This window comes from Ovis canadensis, chromosome 21 (genome assembly GCF_042477335.2).
Source record: "Ovis canadensis isolate MfBH-ARS-UI-01 breed Bighorn chromosome 21, ARS-UI_OviCan_v2, whole genome shotgun sequence".
Taxonomy (NCBI): Eukaryota; Metazoa; Chordata; class Mammalia; order Artiodactyla; family Bovidae; genus Ovis; species Ovis canadensis.
The window spans coordinates 58,273,103-58,291,254 of NC_091265.1; the positions used below are offsets into that span (position 1 = coordinate 58,273,103).

An 18,152-nucleotide genomic window follows, 5' to 3' on the forward strand; every position below is an offset into this window, starting at 1 on the left:
TAAATTTTAAGGCCATTTAAAGGCAAGGGCCTAGCAGAGAGAAAGTATTTTTAACTATTGGGTCCCAAGCCATCAGATGTCCCTCAAATCTGGCACCAACCTGGCACATGGTAGGCATTTCATGAATGAAGGAATGAATGACCAAACACAGGCCCTTCTTGTGCACTGGGCTGTGACTCTGCAGGGGTAAAAGTTGTTCTGGTATACCACTACTTCCTGACCCTTCGCTGCTGGCACTGAGCTTGGAATCAGGCCAAATCCTGAACCTGGCTACCTACAGGGTCAAGAGCACCCTTCCCTCTCTGAGCCTCAGTTTGTTCATCTGCAAACTGGAGTGCTGATGATATTGTACAATATGTAAGATAATGTATAAAAATATACACAGCATTGCTCTCAGACAGGCTTCTCAGGTGGCTCAAGTGGTAAAGAATCCACCTGCCGATGCAGGAGATACGGGTTTGATACCTGGGTCCCCTGGAGTAGGGAATGGCTACCCACTCCCATTCTTACCCGGAAAATTCCATGGACAGAGGAGCCTGGGGGGCTACAGTCCATGGGGTTGCAGAGAGTCTGACAGGACTGAGCATGCACACAATGTAACAATAAAAATATGTTCCCCAAAGGGAGGGCAACAGATGAAGCCAGGCTTATAAAGTGGGAGCCTGACGTCTGGCCTGGGGCAAGTCCTCACTGGGGACCTGTTGGCTGTTGTTAACAGGTGTACATGCTTATCCACAAACCAGCTTCCCAGCAGGGAGGTCAGAAGCACTGAAAGAAACACCAAAGTTTTATGGGCATACTACTCACCTAACAAATCATATTATGTGTACTGAGCAAGAGATTATCTGAAAGGCCATCCAAACTCAGAATGGAAAGTTTTGGTTTTGAGGAAACCACACCTATTCCTGCCTCTCCTTAATCTTTGCTTTCAATCAGCCCAGATGTCACTTTTTTTACTTTCTTTCCCTCCCCCCTACCCCACCCCCCCCACCGACTGTGCCAGGAAAACAATATCCCCACTAAGGGGCAGGGATGTCAGGAAGTGTGGTTTCACCTTTCACACAGCTCTCAAAAGTGGAGCTCTGTAGGAAAGGCCCCAAGAGAAGCTACCATGTGTTGCCACCACCATCATCAGCAAAGCAGTCCGTCCTTAAGCCCCATTCCAAGCCCATCACCATGATGTGGGTGGACGGCCAAGTTCAAAACAGCCAGGACTAAACTGCTATCTGCCTACAAGGCCTCTTCCAGTCTTTTCTGCAGCCACAGCTATGGAGGCCCATTCTTCTTGTGACAGGTGGGAAATATTAATTTTTCATTATTTGCCATCTCTCCATTCTCTGTCTTCTGAGGGTTCTCCTCCAGGAGAATCCATTGTTGTGCTGTCTCTGAGGAAGAAGTAACTGAGAGAATGGCACAAGGTTACATGCCAAGAGGGCTTCCCTGGTGATTCAGCGATCAAAAATCCACCTGCAAAGCAGAAGATGCGCATTCAGTCCCTGGGTGGGGAAGATATCCTGGAGGAGGAAATGGCAACCCACTCCAGTATTCTTGCCTGGGAAATCCCAGGGACAGAGCCTGGTGGGGTACAGTCCATGGGGTCACAGAGTCAGACATGACTTGGCAACTACAGACCGCCAGGCAGAGCAGACCTAAAAGACTCTGCAGGGATTCTGAGCAGATGGGGCAGGTATGAGAAGCAAGGCCAGGGCAAGAGGAGAGCAGGGGGGGAGGAAGTGTGGGCAGACAAACCGCATGTAAGGGAGCAGAATCTACAGAGCGTTATGTGACTTGAAAGCTCTGAGGCAAATCCAAACCAGATCGCTCCTCAGGGGAAAGGTACCCCACCAGCCAAACGAATAGGCTTGTGATCTGTATCCAGGGCACTCGGGGCAGGCGATGTAAGGACACTGACTGACAGTTCGTTTTGACCAGAAAAATCAGGCTTCTAGGAAAGGAAGGTGAAGTGTAACTTCTTCGTGAATTGCCTAGGTCTGCAACCCCTCAAGCCCTACTGAAGAGGTGAAAATAAACCCCTATTGAGAGGCCCTGAAGAGCTTCCACTAGTAAATGTGCAGCATAACCACCTCTATTTCCCCTTAAAAGCACATTCCCGGGACGTTCCAGGCTCTCATTCCACTAAATGGCCAGTCTGGGGAACTGACAACAGCAGAGGATGTTTGCTTTTGTCCAGCATTCTCTCATTTGGTGACTCTGCTTGGTTCTGGTGGAGCCACGAGTCACACTACCCCCTATCACCCTGAGGAGGGACACACGTGACCTACATCTGGCTCATTATCATGCCCCAGCCCTCAAGGCAGCCAGGGACCCTGGAAGGAGCATATGACCCAAGGCAGACCAGTCAGAATCTTCCTCTAGGATGGAGGTTTGTGTGTATATAAAATACACACAAACCTTATAATAGGCAATGGGTCAAAAAGCCTCTTTCCTCTGGGGACAGTCAATTGGAATGCTGTAAGCCTGGAACCTTTTGTTCCTGCCCTCCCCAGCAGCGTGGAAGAAATCTACATTAAGAGCAAACGATGCAGCCACTGTAAACAGGGACTTCCCTGGTGGCTCAGACAGTAAAGCATCTGTCTATGATGTGGGAGACCCAGGTTCGAGCCCTGGGTTGGGAAGATCCCTTGGAGAAGGAAATGGCAATCCACTCCAGTACTCTTGCCTGGAAAACCCCATGGACAGAGAAGCCTGGTAGGCTACAGACCATGGGGTCACGAAGAGTCCGACACGACTGAGCAATCACTGCAAACAGGAAATGATAGTCCTGTTGACATTTGAATTCACTCGTTTAACTTCTAGACATCCAATTACAAGCAAATGCTTCCTCATTTAAAAAATTCTTTTATTAAACTAATCAGCATTGGACTTATCTTTGGCAAACTGTTTATAGTAATCAAAGGCAAAGTGTCTATCAATGCACCAGAGAAGTCATAGTTTACTTGACTTCTCACTCACCCATGACCACTTTCCCCACCCTGCTCCTTTCTTCCCCCCCAGCTTACAATGATGGAGGGTCAACACTCCCCATACTCTCCATATTACATTAACTTGTGAGTTTGCCCCTTTCCTACTAAACTGTGAACTCAGTGCAACACCCAGCCTGGTATGATCAGGGATGGCGGGCTACTGACCCCACCCAGTGTATGTTTCCAACTAGGAAAAAAATCTTTTTATTGTAGGGCTGAATGAGCTTTGTAAAGTGATCAGTCAATATTTGAGTTCAAACAACTTCTTCACTGCCTCCAAGGTTGCCAGTGAAAAGGGAAAGCTTTCAGTAGAGCTGTATTTACCTCACCCCACTCCCAGAGATGAACCATTTAACCAGTTGGCTCCAGATCAGGCAACTAAATGAAAGTGCTCCAAATTCAAAGGTCCTCACAAGTCCATGTAACTATAAAATTTGTGCTCCGTTTTACACAATACTGTCAACAGCACAGCTTTCTCTGGCATTATGCTAGAGATTAAAATACTAGTGCGGTATTATTTTGCAGGACAGAGAAAGCTGACTCACTGCCACCTTTGACACCAGTTTTTCATTCCCGTAGAAACCCTATTCACTTTACCAAGTCCAAGTCTACTTAACACATCTTCCCATATTAAAGAGAAAGGAAAAACACAAGTAACACGGTGCTGTGATCTTTATTTCATTAAATGACCTTAAAACTAAGAAACAGAAACATGCTTTTGATATACTAATAGCATAATCTAATCCATTGCACTTTTTAAAAAGTATATTAAATTTTAAAGCCATTCAAAAAGTCTAGGAGGAAGAAAGTGCTTTTAACAAATCATTTTCTTAAAGAAAAGAGAAATCAGACAAGAAATTTTGTATATGCTCAAAATTAGTATTAACTCCTTTAAGGCTTAAGTCCATGACAGCATTTATGTAACTGGAACATTTTGGGAATCAGATGCATCTTCCCCTGGTCATAAGAACACTATATTTATAATTTTAGTTCTGGCATGTGAGACTGCTTTCCCAAGAAGAAACATTTCTTCTAACATCTTTCTGCCCTTAATTTTGAAGGCCCCTCGTAAGGGGTACTCTGTCACTAATTTTCAAAATGATGATCCTCTCTGTCCTTTTTGCTCATTTTTACTTATGGCTTACGGTTTTCTGTGCATGAAAAGATTCAGAGGTTCAAGTCACAGTGCTAAATTTTTGCTTTTTCAAAGAAAAACAACTTTCAAACTATTTTTTTTAATCCTAAGTACACCTGTTGGTAAATAGGATACTTGTCCATTCATTTTCCAGAGAAGGCACTAGGTCTTTCTAATTTAGAGAAACATTTTCATAGAGCTTGGGTAATCCTCTGGACCAAACGCATCCTTATTACTCCTAACACTAAACTCTCAGTGATTGTATCTGGCAGGAGACCACCTATTCTGAATCTCAGGCAAAAGGTGTCCACTTGCCTCCAGGCAGCACTGAATTGCACTTTCCCTCAGAGCAGTCTCTCCCACTGTGCTCTCTGAACCACCTGTGATGCTGTTTTTAAAAGTGGTGATTCCAGGGCCACAACCCAGACCCAGATCCACTGAGACAATCCCTGGGTACAATGCTAGCAATCTGAATGCCTCCCAGGGTTGTTTCATGCAGGTCAAGATAGAAGAGAGCCACCATTCAAAACACAGCTACAATATGACTTCACAGAAGGAAAACTATTCAACTGCAAACGGTCTCTTACAAATGGGCTTCGGAATGTCATTTTACACAAATAGTTGGTATGTTAGTAACTGAAGCTTTTCTTCACCATGCTCCTATTCCTTGACTAAAATTTTGATGGATCTAAACATTAAGCCAACTGATGCAACCTGTGTTGGCTACCTTAGATGGCAGCCATTCTAAATAATCCTAAATTACATTTCAATAGTTCCATGGGGGAAAAAAATAGCTCTATTACGATATCCATACAAGTTACATTTTTTTGTTTAAAAAACCAGGGAAAAATAAAACTATTTGTTTTTTAATCACTTCTGCCTGGACTTAAATCAACCACGTAATTTTTCTGTCATACTTATTCAAGACACCATTTTCATAAGCCAGGTGGAATGCTGGGGATGGCCTGTTAAATGCACTGCCAGCACAAGGCAGTTTGTCTGTTTGTTCACCTAAAGCATTTTACTTCATGAAAGAGCAAAAAAGGAAAGACCAGGTAAAACAAAGACAATACTCATAAGCAACTCCACCAAGTGTGAAACCACAGAGACCTCCATGCGACAGCTTTCTTGGGATACTGCTAAAATAAGGTATGACTCTGAGGCTGATTCATCATCTTACATGATCGTTTTCCCTCATTCTGTCTACACATCAATCTAGAAAGAGTCCTCAGCAAAAGAACTGAAATTTTGATTCTATTATTTTTACTTAGAAGCTAACTGGAAGTATTAAAAACAACAACTTAACATTTAACCTCTCCTAAGTGGTCATGTATGGATGTGAGAGTTGGACTGTGACGAAAGCTGAGCGCTGAAGAATTGATGCTTTTGAACTGTGGTGTTGGAGAAGACTCTTGAGGGTCCCTTGGACTGCAAGGAGATCCAACCAGTCCATTCTGAAGATCAGCCCTGGGATTTCTTTGGAAGGAATGATGCTAAAGCTGAAGCTCCAGTACTTTGGCCACCTCATGCGAAGGGTTGACTCATTGGAAAAGACTGATGCTGGGAGGGACTGGGGGCAGGAGGAGAAGGGGACGACAGAGGATGAGATGGCTGGATGGCATCACTGACTCGACAGACAAGGGTCTGAGTGAACTCCGGGAGTTGGTGATAGACAGGGAGGCCTGGCGTGCTGCAATTCATGGGGTCACAAAGAGTCGGACACGACTGAGTGACTGAACTGAACTGAACTGATAATGAATTCTTTTCATAGAAAATTCTGAAAACCTTTTATATGTTAGTAGGAATGTGCCAACTAAAAATGCTTGCATGGAAAGGCAAAAGTGGCAGAGAAACAAACACCAGGAAAACCTCATGGTCCTAAGTAATGTCCCTGACCCACAAAGCAACAGCTGAGGGGAGGTAAAAGGAAAAAGGCATTCTTTGCAACCTGGTCATAAACCTCCCCGGGACTACTTACAGCCAGCAATGAGAATGCACCTTTTACTGGAAAAGTTGATATAGTCATCAATTCTCTTAAAAAAAAAAAAAAAAAATAGAGAGGCCAAAGGAAAACTCATAAAAATCCCCACTGAGAAAACTATAAACAATTTCCAGAGGCAGAATAAGTAAGACCAAAAAAAAAAAAAGGCTTCCCCAGGGTAATTAAACAAAGTTATTCCTTTATGATCAGAACAGAAATTTGGTGAATTTAAACAGTAACTAAATTCTAAGGTTTCATTAAATCATACATGATTGCTTGTTTTTTTATTTTTAAAAAATCTAGTATTTTAGTATTGAAACAAGTTTTAAACAGCATCCTTTTCTCATCATTAGAAGTAGGATAATTCTAGACAACTCTTCTGAAACCTATAAACATGCTTATACAGTGCATTAAAAGCTAAGTATGTCAACATCTGTAAGGCCTTTAGCAAATAAGTATCAATCTTCAGGAAGATGACAGGCCACCTGAAAATGCACCAAAATTTCAAAACTAAGGTTTTAATTTAATAAAGCTAAGTATTATTGATATGCAAGTAAACAGTTTTTAGAACTAGTTGGAATTTTTCTAAAATTTAACCATGACTGAAAAAAATAGCAAGAACTTCAGGGCCAGATGGTATGTAAATATGAAAAATACATTAAACACTTAGAATTAATTCAAAACTTATAAAAATACTTGAGTGGTAAAGTGTTAAAATAGTCAAGAAAAATACTCTTTGATAAAGATATGACAGACTAGAAAAGACTTTTTTCCACCATCCATTCATATTTCACGAATATAGAACTTACACTCGGAATGTGCCTAAAACTCCCTACCTCCCTCCCACAACAAAAAAAATTATCTTAAGAATTAAGGCAGAATTAAAGATTTTAAAATTTAAAAAATAAAAAACTAAAATTAAAAAAAAAAAAAGAATTAAGGCTCATATACCTGAATGCTTATATAAATACTTGCAGGCAAGTTGTATGAAGCTTTAGAATCCACAACAATTCACCATGATAAACAAAGGAAAAGGCAACTGATAGACAAAAATTTTTATCACACAATCAAGGTAAATAAAGAATTTTTATATTTTCTAGGTATTATATATGCATACTTGGGTGGGACTTGGTCCTTACTAAGCCAAAGATATTTTAAAGCTACCAGACTAGTCACGTATAAAGTTACATAAAAGATGATTCACTAAATAAAACTGACAGTTTTAGCTTCATTATTAAAAATATCAGACCGTGAGCAGGAGACTACAAATAAACACTGTGGATAAAGACCTGATGTACTGCTAAGCCACATGAAATAGGACATCAATTAAAGGCAGCATGTTTGGTAAAAATCCTTCCTCTAGCCCTCGATAAAGTTCTGTTCTCATGAATGACAACTGTGTGTGAGTTATGTACAATACACATATGTGTTATAGACCTACAATCAGTGAGTCTGACCAAGGCACAAGTTCAGATGACTTATCAGAGGTCACATGGTTCATTTAAACTCAAGTGTTTTCCTTAAAGTATTAAACTCATTCCTTTTATTATGAGCAGCTCTGGTTTTTCAAGGCATGTTTGCCTCTTTTCTAGAAAGAAGCTATAGGAATGAATGAACAAAAAAACAAACAAACAAAAAAACCCAGAATATGTTCTAACAAAACTGCCAGCCTGCCAGGAAACAGACCTTAAATTTCAGTGTACGGTAGATTTAAATACAATTTTTCCATATTATGTGGCAAACACAATTCTCTAATATCATAAGATTTAAAAACTGTAATAGCATCATTTTTAGTCAGTCTTTAGTTTTGAAGCTTTTGCCAAGTTTTGTAAACTTTTTAAAAAGGAATCCTTCTCAAAAGAGTATGGTACAAACAAACTGACAGTTCATCTCAAAATAACGTCTTTCACGTGCGTGTCCTCAATTTCCTCCCGATTAAGTCCTCGAAAGCATGGGTTCAATCTTAAAAGGCACTAAGCGGCACATAAAGGACTTAAAATCGCATTTCCATTGTTCTTTTAGCTTTCTCCCCCATAAAGTGCACAAAGCAGAGAGTAATAAGAAAACAGACACAAGCTTGGATCTACACCAGCGAGGAAAAGAAATGCTTCCAAGAGAAATGGAAGTGTGTTTAAGAATCTGAAACCACAGGAGAGGTCTGTTCATTTATTAGTTCCATGTTTTGGCTCTTCCCAGATGGTCCCGGGTCTGCGTTCCTGGAGACCTGGCCTGTGGCCGTGGCAGAAGCCCAGAAATCAGAGGGAGCTAGAAGGGTTCTCGTCCGATCCTCCCATCAGGATGCTACTGAGCTTTTTTATCCGAGGGTGGTCTCCCAGCAGCTGCATCCCTTGCAGCAGCCTGAGTGGAATTACCGATGTGAGAGGTGGCCTGCAAGAGTCCATTTATTCAACACGTCAGTTAATAAAATTACAGCTCAGTGTCAAAAGAGCAAGCCATTACAGACAAACTTTCAAAAATCTCTGTCTACACTGAGACAGAAAGTTAGGGAATGAAAATGCAGGAGTCAGGGAGCCTGTGGCAGCTGCTGATGCCCCAGAAAGTAGGTCAGCTGAACCTTTAGTGGGTGGGCAGCGCGCCAGCCTTCACCACAAGCCTCTAACTTAACTCATCTGTTCCTGCTACTCAGAAAAACAAAGCAGAGTCTCAAATCTGTAAACCTGGAGATCATGCCACTGTCAAGGGCCACAGGTCTGATGAAGCGATTTAAGTGAAAGAGATGCCATCCGCTGGCAGATCTCAAAACAGAACATTTCGCTAAATTCATATTTTTCAAAGCTCATGACTTTCAGTGAAGCAAACTAAGCTTGGATGTAGGAGATACTCACACAGGAATTATGTCTGATGAACACGTATTTAAGTTTCCCGTGAAGAACACAATGTATATTAACTTGGAAAGTTTTTTGCATTAATGAGCAGGTTTTAAGCATGGAAACAAAATATTAGGAATAAACATTAACATCCTAAAGAACAGTAATAAAATACAAGGCCTATCAAAAAAAAAAAAAGGCGTATTTCTCATGCCTTCTATCACTATTGAACTCTTCCAAATGGAGATATTTTACAATAGAAGCATGGATACCTATCTGTTATCAACTGTCAGCCTCCTGGGCTGGCACCACTTACCTGCTCTAATACATACGCTGCACCAGAATCAATAGCACCGCCCAGCTCACGATACTGACCAGAGTACCTGATGTACCCCCAGGTGAGAAGCGCTATTAACAGCAGTCCAACCATACAGTTGAACAGCTGGGCCACCACCTCAAGACCAATGAAGCCAGTGAGGCCGGAGGCGATGTACAGAGCCACGATGCCCGTGAAGAGCACTGCGGGGGTCCGGAAGGTGCTGAAGACGTTCTTGCTACTGTTGTGCTTGCAGAAGTTCTCATAGAGTTCCTTGATCTCCTCCTCCAGCTCCTGCTGGTAACGAAGGCTGAAATCCTTCCCACCCATCTTTTTCGTCTTCTTAAAATGGTCCAGAGCAAGCTGTTTGAATTCACAGTGCTTCTCCTCTAGAATGTCTGGAGACAGATAAGGCTTGTCTCCCCCACAAACCTGACAAGAATAAAGACAGAACGCGGTCAAGAATCCTTCAGAAACAAGTGCCAAATAAAACAAGTGAAAACGCTGAAAAGCTTAGAAAAGTTTAAGATACTAGAAACGAACTTTACAACGATGACTAAGATCAATAAAAGTCTGCGTTCAATTCTTCTGAAAAGCACACTTACTAACCAGGGTGATATTGATCAGCAAGAGCAGTGACACTGTAAGAAAGTCTTGCTTAGAAAGGGTCGTAATTAAAAGGCCACAAAAACCAGGATAACCTGAATGTTGCCTCATCATCATAAGACAAGCAGGATCAAGCTTGGACTTCTGAAGTTAAAAATATTGCCCAGGTTAGATATTTCAGAATAAGACTTATGCCCAACGTACCTCTTCCATGTTGTTGTAATAAACATCTTTGGCAGAGGCTGCAGCTGCTAAATTGTTGGCTTCAGCAGTGGCCTTTTAAGAAAGGAAACCACAAATTACAAATTCTGTCTCTTTTCACATTCTTCCACAAACAACCAAACAGACGTTTTGTTTCACTCTCTTCCCCATTCTTCCTTCTTTATGATTTTTCTGTTATTTTTCAGGTTTCCACAAAGTCCAACTGATTAAATAAAATACACCTTTTCTGCCAGATTTTCTGCCAAAAAAAAATTCTCATACATAAGAATCTTTGTCATAAAACTAAACCTCTGAAAATATTTCCTTTGCTTCTATTTTGTATGTTAAGAAATAGATGTAACTCAGAAGAGAAAAAAATTATCTTTACAATACCAATCTTACACGCTAACTCCCTTTGTGAAAACGTTTGTCTACTAAAGAAATAAACATTTGGCAATAAACCACCTTATCTTCAGCACGTGTAAGTCAGAAATCGTATGTATTCACAAAATGACATCTTGAAAACATCAAAATGTTGATAATAAAACTTGCTGAAAACGAAAAACCTGATTAGTAAATAGATGAGTCAGGACACATTTTACGAAAACAGACAACAGGCAACAGGAGAACGATTTGTCTAACGGAGTGGGGCATGTTTAACCTGCATACAGTACTTTTTGGGGGAAGCTGTTCTGTTCTAACTCCACCACCATGAATACAGACAAGAACATCTGAAGGCAGTCACACTGCTGAAAACATGCTAAACGTGAACAGACCTCAGCATAATGAAAAAGAGGGACCTTCCCTGGTGGCTCAGTGGTGAAGAGTCTGTCTGCCAATGCAGGGGACACAGGTTCGATCCCTGGTCCAGGAAGATTCTACACACCACAAAGCAACTAGGCCTGTGTGCTACAACCACTGAGCCCATGCTCTAGAGCCCGTGAGCCAGAACTACTGAACTAACTTGCATGCCCCAGAGCCCAGGCCCTGCAACAAGAGAAGGCACTGCACTAAGAAGCCCCGTCACTGCAACGAAGAGCGGGCCCCGCTCCAGAAAGCCCTCGCGCAGCAAGATCCAGCACAGCCAAAAATAAATAAAAGTTTTTTAAAAAAAGAAAAGGGGAAATACCAGGACTGTCAAAGAACTGCTTACCTGAAGCATGGATTTGGGGTGAGGGAGATCTTCTCCTTGGTAAATTTTAATATATGCCTTAGAATATAAACATAAAAACAATTATGAAAAACGCCATTTGTCATATTTAACTGCAGCTTACTTTTCAGAAACAGTGACCATACAGTTGCATTTTCCTAAAGACCTAGATCCACACCCAGGAATTAGCAAAAACACAGCACACCTTTGAGTGCATGTTAGCATTTTTTTAGTTAACTAAAAATGTTCTCAAAGCAGCACACGCCTACCAAGGCTGTGGCTCCCGCCAGACTCCCCATGCACGCTGGCCTCACCACTGCCTGCGGGCAGTGACCGTCCGCCGTGAGGTAGCCGTGTCACATCTAGGTGCCGTCTCGCACTCACAGCGACTTCCTAACCACCTCCTCTCCACACCATCTTCCGTGAGAACAGTCTTCCTTTAGCCACAGTAACCACTGCTCTAAGAGAGTGCAGAGAACATCCATTTGGTGCCTAGACCAATACTGCCACCCAGTGGCCCACTCCTGGAAGGACAATGGAGTCTGAAACCTAGTTCATAACCTATATCAGTTTCACCAAAAGTCAAATATTTTAATGATGAAAACCCCATATTTACCTTAAAATACTCCAGCAGTCCCCGACAGGTGACTTTTGAGCCATTGATCTCCTTTTCCATTAAGTTGGCTGGGTTTAATACATGCAGTATCAGTGTCTGTAACTGTTCTTTGAATTCACTGGCAATGTCTGTCCGCAGGACCAAGAAAAAGGAAACAATAAGCCAAACAGATTTATTCAGCCAAGGGGAGCATAAAGCGCAATCTTCGGTCCATCTGGTTGTTCTAACATCTCTAGCTGAAAGGGAGGGGCAAGGGTCTCAGACTGTGAGCCTGGCCCTTTCTGGCAATGACCAGGCTGCTGCGGGTCTCTGTTCTCACGTGCCTGTGCGGACTCCTTCCCTTCTGCAGTATTAAGTCCTCTCTAGTCCATAAAGAATACGCAGAATATCGCTACCCTGGTTTTCACTCTGCGAGATTCACGTCTACTCCCTACACGTCCAAGAAATTTTACTTTTTATTTTACCGAACTTCTCTGGCAGTTCAGTGGTCAGGACTTCGCCTTCCAATCAGGAGGTGGGGGTTCAATCCCTGGTCGGGGAACTAAGATCCCACGTGCTTTGTGGCCAAAAAGCCGAAACATAAAACAGAAGTAGTGTTGTAACAAATTCAATAAAAACTTCAAAATGGTCCATATTAAAAAAAAAAAAATCTTAAAAAAAAAAAAAAAGAATTTCATTAACACATCTTCAGGAAAATCCTTATCAACCCTTCAGGTTCTCCCAGGCCAGGCTTTTGCCACACCCTCACTCTCCCCCTTAAATAAATCGCTATTTATCCATTTGCTTTACTTTTGTTCATTTTCTTAACGTTAAAGGAAGTAGAAGCACCTGAATCTCATGATATTTATTTTCTATTCTCTCCTCAGAGAGTTTCTCTGGGCCACCGCAAAGGGAAAAGACTACTATTTCAGCAAACATGACAGCTTCTTTCCAGCTTCTATACTATAGAGTTCCCACAGAAGGTTCGGGAAGCTATTAAACAGAGTTCTTTCCTCAAAGTGAGAACTAGCTGGCCCAAGTATGAAAATGCAAGGAATCTGATTTATATGATCCAGCATCTTTGTAATTCAAGTTACTGAATTCAACTAATTCAAACTATTAGCCAAAAATAAAGTAGACAGGAGCCCACATACAAGTAGGAACTCCTAACACTGCATAACCCAAGTTTACAAAATGGAGAGTCTTATGTATTCATTTAACAGATTTTCACCACCTTTTCGTGGCAGGCATTGTTGTACGAGTTGGGGATAGAGCACTGAATAAAACAAAAGTGGTTTACTAAATTTTTTCCAGCTACAAGGATCACCATAAAAATCTCCGCAGAAAAAAACTTCAGGTTATTTTATCTCTAAAGATTATAGGGTCTTCTAAGAGGAATTACTAGGTATGTGAGAAAAATATAAATTTCTGCAAAATATTCAAAACTATTTAAAAAATAACAACCATCCATAAAATCCACCATCAGACAATCAAAATTCACATTTAAAATACTCTCCCCTTCCTTTTTAAGGCTCTTATATATTGCTAAACTGCTTTTGTAGAAGATTGTACCAACTTATATTCCTATCACCAACATATGAGAAGGCTTGTTCATTACTATGAACGCACGAGATTTTTATTGTTTTTAAAACCTTTACTGACTTGATTGGCGAAAAATCGTATCTTGCAGCTTCTGCTTCTGACAGTACTAAACATCAGATTATCGGAAGGGATCTTCTTCCTAACAAAATCCTGCGAAAGATATATTCTATTCCATTGTAGACTTGGAAGTCTACAACGAGAGTCTACAAAGTCTAAAAAGAGAGCTGCAAGGGGCTGAGTAGGTGGGGAGTGAGCTGAAACCAGAGTACTGAGCTAAGTACATGTGAAGCTGTGGCTCATTTGAGGCCATTCACTATAATGGGGTAACAAACTTTGTGCAAAAATAATTCCTGAATTAAGTTGGATCCTGAAACGGGACTGCAATGGTCCTGGGATGGTAAGCCCCTGGCTCCCTGAAGAAGCAAACACATATCAAATCTCCTCTGGAGGAAAAAAAAAAAATCTGAATAATATAACAAAGAACAGCAGAGAGAGATCGGAAGAAAACTAAGATATGGAAGACAGAATATAAGGTTCACAACTTAAAACAGACATACAGAATCTTGACATTGCAGAGAAAGAACACCCAATCGAAAACTAGACAAGAAGAACTTCAGAGGAAAGGAAACGTGAATGGAAATAAATACATGAAAAGATATTCAACCCCATTAGTAATCAGAGAAATGCAATTTACGATCACAATGAGATACTATTCTATAATCACTAATTTAACAAAACTAAGATGGCTGTTAACATCAAGTGTTGCCAAGGATATGGATCAATGGGAATTTTTATAACACTGATGAAGGGAGTGTAAACTGGAATAAGAACTTTGGAAAACAATTCGGCATTACCTAAGGTGAAGATATATGTATTTCAATTATCCATCAATCCCGCTTTTAAGCACATAACCTGGGAAAGTCCCATATATCCACATCCACAAGAATGTTCATAGCAGTGCTATTCTTAATAGCAAAAAAATCTGGAGAAGCCCAAGCTTCCACTGAGAATAAATTGTTATATTCACAGAAGGCTCTGTTATCCTACAATGAAACTGAATGAATTACAATTACATGCAATAATACAGACAGCCTTAAAAATTAAGCACACACGGACGGTGACGACAACCCTATATGCAAGACAGCAGAGACACAGATGTGAAGAGCAGACTTTTGGACTCTGTGGGAGAAGATGAGGGTGGGACGATGTGAGAGGACAGCATTGAAACATGTATATTACCATATGTAAAACAGATGACCAGTGCCAAGTTCGATGCATGAAGCAGGGCACTCAAAGTTGGTGCTCTGGGACAACCCAGAGGGATGGGGTGGGGAGGGAGGTGGGCAGGGGGTTCAGGATGGGGCGACACATGTACACCCGTGGTTGATTCATGCTGGTGTACGGCAAAAACCACAACAACATTGTAATTAGCCTCCAATTAAAATAGATAAATTAATTTAAAAGAAAACAAAATAAAAAATAAAGCTCACAGTGAAAACGCAAATTGGCCACATACTATATTTTTATAAAGTTCAAAAAAAAATTTGAAGAAACTTAGCAAAAGACTGTTAAGTGAATCAAACACAAGGGCCTCCCTGGTGGCTCAGCTGGTAAAGAACCTGCTTTCAGTGCGGAAGGCCTGGGCTTGATCCCTGGGTGGGGAAGATCCCCTGGAGAAGGGAGCAGCTACCCACTCCACTATTCCAGCCTGGAGAATTCCATGGACAAAGGGCCAGGTGGACTATAGTCCATGGGGTTGGACCCAAAGAGTCAGACATGACTGAGCGACTTTCACTTCACACACAAGTAATAACTTTTTAAATTTAAGGACAAGACAGCATAAGCAAAATTTAGAATAGTAGTTATTTCTGCAGAGAGGCAGGCAGAAGGAAAGAACCATACAAATATATAAAACAGCACTGATAATGTTCCTGATAAAAGACTGGAAAACTACAGCCCTTGGGCCAAATATGACAGCTAACTATATTTATAAATAAAGTTTTATTGAAATATAACCAAGTACATTTATTAATACAATTGTTTATGGCTGCTTTCTTGCTACAAAGTAGATCTAAGTAACTGTATGGCCCACAAAGTCTGAAACATTTCGTTTAGTCCATTACAGAAAGCGTGCCAATTCTAGTTCCAGATATTCATAGTAAGCTGGGTAGTGGGTTGATGATATTCATTATATTTCATAACTTACATATACGCATTATGTGTATTCTTTCTTGTATGTAATCCTGATGCATTCTTTTGGATATCACACAGCATATTTAAAAATTTAACAGCAGATCATTCTTTTAATTTGCTTTTATTTATTACTTGTTAGGCCAAACTCTCTCCCATATTTGTTCATCAGCTGATTACCTTTTCAGTGAACTTTTAGGGCCTTTATCTTAGATACTCTTCAGCAAGTAAATAAATATATTGTTCTTTATGTATACTATGATAACTGAAATTTTTCTCCATTTTGTTTGCCTTTTTATAAACATGCATAAGATTATTTATTCAAAACTATAGCACTTTTTCTTGATAATTTCTTTTATTCCTTCTAATTTTAAAGAGTCCTTCCCCAATTCCAGAGGTCAAATAAAATTAATTTTTCCCCATGCTTTCAATTTTATCAGAGTTTACTTATTGCTCATAAATTGAAATCTGCATAAGATTTTTTTTTCTAAGTAGTAACATACACTTCTAATCACTGATTTCTACACCATCTTAAATAATCAATCATAAGATCTCTTGACATCAAAAAATATGTTTTTTAATGAGATACCTAAATAAACAGATACCGATCTCCATCTAAATACCCATAATTTCATAGTCCTCTCAGGATGGAACCAAAATATGGCCCTATACCAACTTTAAAAAGGGGTCGATCCCTACATTTAACATTTGATAAAGGTGACATTTCAACCAGTGAGGACAAGCTGGACTCTTCGACAGTGTTGAGACGCACAGGTAGTCATTCAGAAAATAAGTTGGATCCAAACTGGATCACTGGAAAAGGCCCTGACCCTGGGAAAGATTGATGGCGGAGGAGAAGGGGACGGCAGAGGAGGAGATGGTTGGATGGCATCACCGACTCGATGGACATGAGTTTGAGCAAGCTCTGGAGGTTGGTGATGGACAGAGAAGCCTGGCGTGCTGCCGTCCATGGAATCACAAAGAGTCGGACACGACTGAGTGACTGAACAGAATTGAACTGTAACTGGATCATAAATTATAATGTGAAAAAATGGGACCCCAAAATTTCAAGAAAAAGTGGGACAAATTCTTTAAAACCCTGAAGTGAAAAACAAATAAGCATATTAATAATATGCTATCTTATGCACATTTATATTTGCTTTGCATATACTAAAGAAACTCTGGAAGCCTACAAAAAAGAGACTTTTCACTGAATACATTTTAATCCTTTTTGGGATTTAAAACACATGACTGCATTATCCACTCGGAAAAACTTTTTTTAAAGGTTTCAATGGTCATCACACTGAAAGACTGAGAGCTTCAGAAATATTTCACGCAAGAAACAGCAGGATCTATAGACACCACAAATGGTACTGTCCATGGTTTTACCCAGATTTAACAGACCCTCAGCAATTAATGTTTCTATGAAGGCTGTACCACCAAAATATGAGTTTTAGACTTAAGAGCAGACAAGAACTACTGTCGCATGACTTATACAATTTCAACATCTCATGGCGTCCAAGAAGATTGCTCCCTACAAGGTCTTCTGTTTAATTTCTAGCTAAATGTCTCAGTAGTTACTGTATTACGTCTCTCTGCTCTAGTAAAAAAGGAAGACAGTTTTCTTTATGGTGATGACAGTCATCCTGTGTCTGTTGAAAAGGAGTCTCAAAAATGAGCTAATCTCCTAGCTAACTACTGTAGGAAGCAGCAGCTTAGCACTGATTATACCATAACTAAGACTGTCTGGCAAGTGTTCACCTCTGAATAAATGGTTATTCTTTTAAAAAATAAAGACCAGTAAAACAATCCCTGAAGTAATTAGGGGAACATTTGCAGAAACAGCTTCAGAATGCAGTTCTTAATAAATTTAAATGTTCTACAAAAACTACATGAAGGTCTTTTTCTGGATTACCCCTAAACATTCTCAGGCTAATGTCTTATCCAGGTTATATAGAGCAGAGCTGCAGGATCTCAACCAAGTCAATGTACAAGTATATACTTGAGAAAATACAATGTCTAGGTAATTTTTTTAACTCAGAGAAATGTTATCAACTCTACTTAAAGGTCCCCCACAACGAAGTTTATGTGCTTCTCAGCCAAGCACTTACTTGCCAAATATTCACAAGTCTCACACTACTTGCAATGTAACATCCTCAATTTGCTCTTCACTCAAAACCCTTCAATATCTTGTTTTAAAGGTTCCCTAAAATTACAAATACCCACATACATATACCTTTGCAGAGCTAACAAGAATTCATCAACAACCCTCCTAATGACTACAGTTTCCTTAACAGACACACAATGGCAAACTATTAACATATTTTTAAAGTGAAATAAACAAAGGAAATTTTTATTTCTCAAAACCTTCCTTTTTAAAAAACAACCTCATAAATATTCAGTTTTAAATCCTTAGGATCATACAATATATGCTACTCTGCACTTTCCACATTTAACAACATATCATGAACATCTTTCTATGTAAATACAGATGGATCCATCTATCTATTTTTTCCTTTTAAATGATTTATTTTCAGCCCTTTGTGAGATGTACCGTAATTGAA

The 18,152-nt window shown here is 40.2% G+C and overlaps 1 protein-coding gene across 6 annotated transcripts in view; it reads right to left on the reverse strand.

Annotated features, from left to right (window-relative positions):
• Nucleotides 1-3,641: 3,641 nt before the first annotated feature.
• Nucleotides 3,642-18,152, reverse strand: part of ATL3 (atlastin GTPase 3) — a 44,060-nt gene continuing 29,549 nt past the window's right edge. For all 6 annotated transcript variants that reach the window (XM_069566029.1, XM_069566028.1, XM_069566033.1 and 3 more), the window contains 5 exons: nt 11,818-11,945; nt 11,205-11,261; nt 10,055-10,126; nt 9,245-9,676; nt 3,642-8,488 (listed from right to left, as the gene is read on the reverse strand). In XM_069566029.1, the coding sequence (XP_069422130.1) occupies nt 8,402-8,488; nt 9,245-9,676; nt 10,055-10,126; nt 11,205-11,261; nt 11,818-11,945 (776 nt within the window). In that variant the 3' untranslated portion in view covers nt 3,642-8,401. The remainder of the gene's footprint in view (nt 8,489-9,244; nt 9,677-10,054; nt 10,127-11,204; nt 11,262-11,817; nt 11,946-18,152) is intronic.